General features: G+C 42.2%; 1 protein-coding gene across 1 annotated transcript; it reads left to right on the top strand.

Moving 5' to 3' along the window:
- Window positions 1-752: 752 nt before the first annotated feature.
- LALBA (lactalbumin alpha) lies at window positions 753-2,501 on the top strand (the record flags this gene model as incomplete). The annotated part of the gene is made up of 4 exons (XM_080811887.1): window positions 753-885; window positions 1,192-1,350; window positions 1,814-1,889; window positions 2,441-2,501. 4 exons carry the CDS (start codon window positions 753-755, stop codon window positions 2,499-2,501), a joined length of 429 nt encoding a protein of 142 aa, XP_080668013.1.
- Window positions 2,502-3,726: the final 1,225 nt, after the last annotated feature.

Here is a 3,726-nt window from a genome sequence, read left to right as displayed (position 1 = left end):
TTAACACCAACGTAGTATCTGGCTATTTAGTGGTAGTGGTGGTTAGGGGTGGAGAGCCTGATAATAGCTCATAGGATAGCTAGATACTATCATACATACTTTTCAAATTCTGTTTTCCTAAGTATGAGGTTTCTGGATCCAAGTTATATCTGATTCTTGCAGTCTATGTTGCTGTAGACCATCTCTATTCCTGAGCTCCCAGCCATGAAACACCACCTCAAGGGACTCTTCTTGGGCTTTGTTCCATGCCTGGGTTGATTGGACAAGTGCCAACCAAATTCTGATCCTGGGACTATGGCATATAATGATATACACTCCTTTTTCATATTCTGTATGGCTCTGGGGGAAGGGGGTTTTGGCCATGGACCCTTATTTTATTTTCTGATTGCTTCATTTATATTACTCCTGAGGCCTTTGTTCCTGAAGTAGGCTGGGGACATCCTGCTTCCTAGAACCGAATCTAAAGAAACAAAAGTACAAACAAAGCCAAATGGGAATAGAATCATGATTGAAACTCTGGGCAGAAAACAATACCTGTATGGATTAGAGATTAGGGGAGGAGAAGGAAAAATGGGGTGAAAGTACGGGAAGGAAGCTGGCAGGCTCAGTGTTTCTGTGTTGGCATAACTAGTCTCTCTTCATCTTCTTCCTGGATGTAGGGCTTGGTGCCAGGGCCCCTGAGGCTTTCCCCACAAATAAAAGGAGGTGAAGCTGTGTGACACCCCCATTTCAGGTTCTTGAGGGTAGCCGAAATGAAGTCCTTTATCTCTCTGCTCCTGGTTGGCATCATGTTTCCTGCCATCCAGGCAAAGCAATTTACTAAATGTGAGCTGTCCCAGGTTCTGAAAGACATGGATGGCTTTGGAGGCATTGCCTTGCCTGAATGTGAGTTCCTGCTGCTTCATTTTATCCCATTCTTCTCTTTTTCCTCCCACTTTTATTCAATTATCTAATAATCCTCTTATGTGCTTATGTGTTTACTCTTTTATTACATTTATTAATATATCCTCCTTTTCTCTTATTGTCTGATCCTTTTTGAAATCCTTCATCTCATCAAGATACTTTGTGCTTTGCCATATTTTGGAGATTGGCTAGAGAGCCTTTCTACATCTGGTAATACAGGTCCTCATTTATGTTATAAATGCCGTGCCTGGGCATCTCTCTGTTACCTCTCTCTCATTTTTCCCTCAGGGATCTGTACTATATTTCATACCAGCGGTTATGATACACAAACCATAGTCAATAACAATGGCAGCACAGAATATGGACTCTTCCAGATCAACAATAAAGTTTGGTGCAGGGACAATCAGATCCTTCAGTCAAGGAACATCTGTAACATCTCCTGTGACAGTGAGTAGCCTCTTTTATCCTGTTCCTCCGTTTTCCCAGAGCCTACCCCTGGGCTAATCTCATGTTTGGTATCAAGAACACCTCCGGCTTCACTGCTTACAACTGTGGGGCTTGACTTGACAGTACTGAATAAAAGTCTATTAGAATTTTCATGTTCACTAGAGCTCCAGGCAGTTCCCTAAAGTAGATGATTTTAGCTGTCTATATATCTTGAAGTTTGATACCCTGCATTTTCAGAGTTGATGAAGTTGATAATTCTTCTGAAGACACACAAGAGAAGTGAAGAGAGTCCTTATCTGGGGTGGGGGACATTACTGTATTGGCTTTTTCATATAGGAAGGCAAAAATCATAAGTATCCAGTTCAGAGAAGGACCAGACTTAGTAAATCCAGGGAAGAGGGAACTCATTATCTTTCTGGGTAATACTTAGTTCTCACATTCCTGTCTTTGTAACTTCTGCCAGAGTTCCTGGATGATGACCTTACTGATGACATGATTTGTGCCAAGAAGATTCTGAATAAGGAAGGAATCAACTACTGGTGAATCCCATTTTATTTTCTACTTATCCCTTCCCCTTCTTTTTCTCACTCCTTTAGTGCAGCACTGCTGCCTCTCTTTATTTTTCTCTTTTTCTATTTATATATCTCTTTCTATTTCCTTGCCATTTAATCTAGAGTGTAGTTTCCAAAACAGAACTCATCAAGCAGACTCAGGTTCCCAATTTACCAAGCCTCCCTAATGCCACTCCTCTTTAGCAATATTCCTAATAAACATAGGGAATAGAGGGCGGAGACCTAGGGCTCCCTTCACATGGACATGGACATCTATTTCTGCTGGTTTAGTCTTAGACCCCGAAACAAGCCCTTGATACCATTTGCATGTCTTTTCCAGCCCTACAATTTTCTTGAAGTCTTAAAAGTGGACCTTAACCCACTAGGTGGCTCAATGTCCCTTGCCTTCTGGCTAAGAAAGTCTTTCTCTAATTTTCATCTATACTCTTCCACTTTGGCCCTCTTGGGGGTAAGGCTAGATGGAAGTTCAAGCTAAGATCCAGTCAGCCAACTTGTCCTGTCTTCTTTTCCATTATCAGGTTGGCCCATAAACCACTCTGCTCTGAGAAGCTGGAACAGTGGCACTGTGAGAAGTTGTGAGTGCCTGCTGTTGTTGCTACTTCTGCCCTCTGTATGTTCCTGGAATGTCTCCTCCCTAAGGCTGCCTGTGTTTGCTTCTTTCTTCCCCCTTGAAGCTGATTTGTCTCTGAGTCCTGAGCCCTATCATGACACCATTGGACACTTGAGGACTGTTCTCCAGCGATGCATGACTGTACACTGGACTTTTGACCCTTGCTCATTGCCCTCTGATGGCACCTTTACTACAACAATGGATTCCACCTCTGTCTTGAATAAAGGGCCTGATTTTGAGATGCTGACTGTATTTTCTTCCCAGAGGGAGGAGAAGGAGGAAATAGTGTGAGTGGGTGGACACTGAAGCTTAAGTCATAGTCACCTTTCATTTCTACTGAAGAGGAAATAGGCTGAACAGAAAGATGGGGGTTATTTTCTGTAACAATTCAATTCAACAAAATTATTGATCATCTAGCACATTCAAGGAACTATAGAGGGAGTCAAAAATTGGCAAAAGGGTCTCTTCCCTCAAGGACTAGCAGGAAAGATAAGATAAACATTGATAAATAATTATAATACAAGGAATAATGCATCATGAGAGAGATTAGAAATAATCTTCAAGCATTCATAAAAGAAAAGATACTTTATATTGGGGGGGGTTGATGTGGGAAAAAGAGAGCAAGGAAGGATTCATGAAAGGAGTGGCGGTTAAGCTGGTTTTGAAGGATGGGCTGGATTTTGACTGGTGGAGATGCGTGAGAGGACAGTAAAGACAGGGGCACCAAGAATCTGAAATGGGTGACTTGAACGGATTGAGGGATTTCCTTACTCTTGAGATAAGGAAATATCCTTCACAAAGTGCTGTGAGAAGATCACAGAACACTTACAGTTAGCTCAGCAATAGAAAAATCTGAACAGGGGCACCTGGGTGGCTTAGTGGGTTAAAGCTTCTGCCTTCAGCTCAGGTCATGATCTCAGGGTCCTGGGATCGAGCCCCCATGTCAGGGTCTCTGCTCAGCAGGGAGCCTACTTCCTCCTCTCTCTGCCTGCCTCTCTGCCTACTTGTGGTCTCTGTCTGTCAAATAAATAAATAAAAATCTTTAAAAAAAAATAAGAAAAATCTGAACACCTGGGCCTTTTGGTTTGAAACCTGCACTCCATTACTCCTCCTTGCTACTTTTTAAAAAAAATTTTACTTTTAAGTAATCTCTACACTTAACATGGGGGTTGAACTCACAATCCCAAGATCAAG

The sequence above is a fragment of the Martes martes genome (assembly GCF_963455335.1).
Source record: "Martes martes genome assembly, chromosome: 8".
In the NCBI taxonomy this organism is placed as follows: domain Eukaryota; kingdom Metazoa; phylum Chordata; class Mammalia; order Carnivora; family Mustelidae; genus Martes; species Martes martes.
Note: the sequence above shows the minus strand (reverse complement) of the source record. Positions and strands in the feature narration are given on the sequence as shown.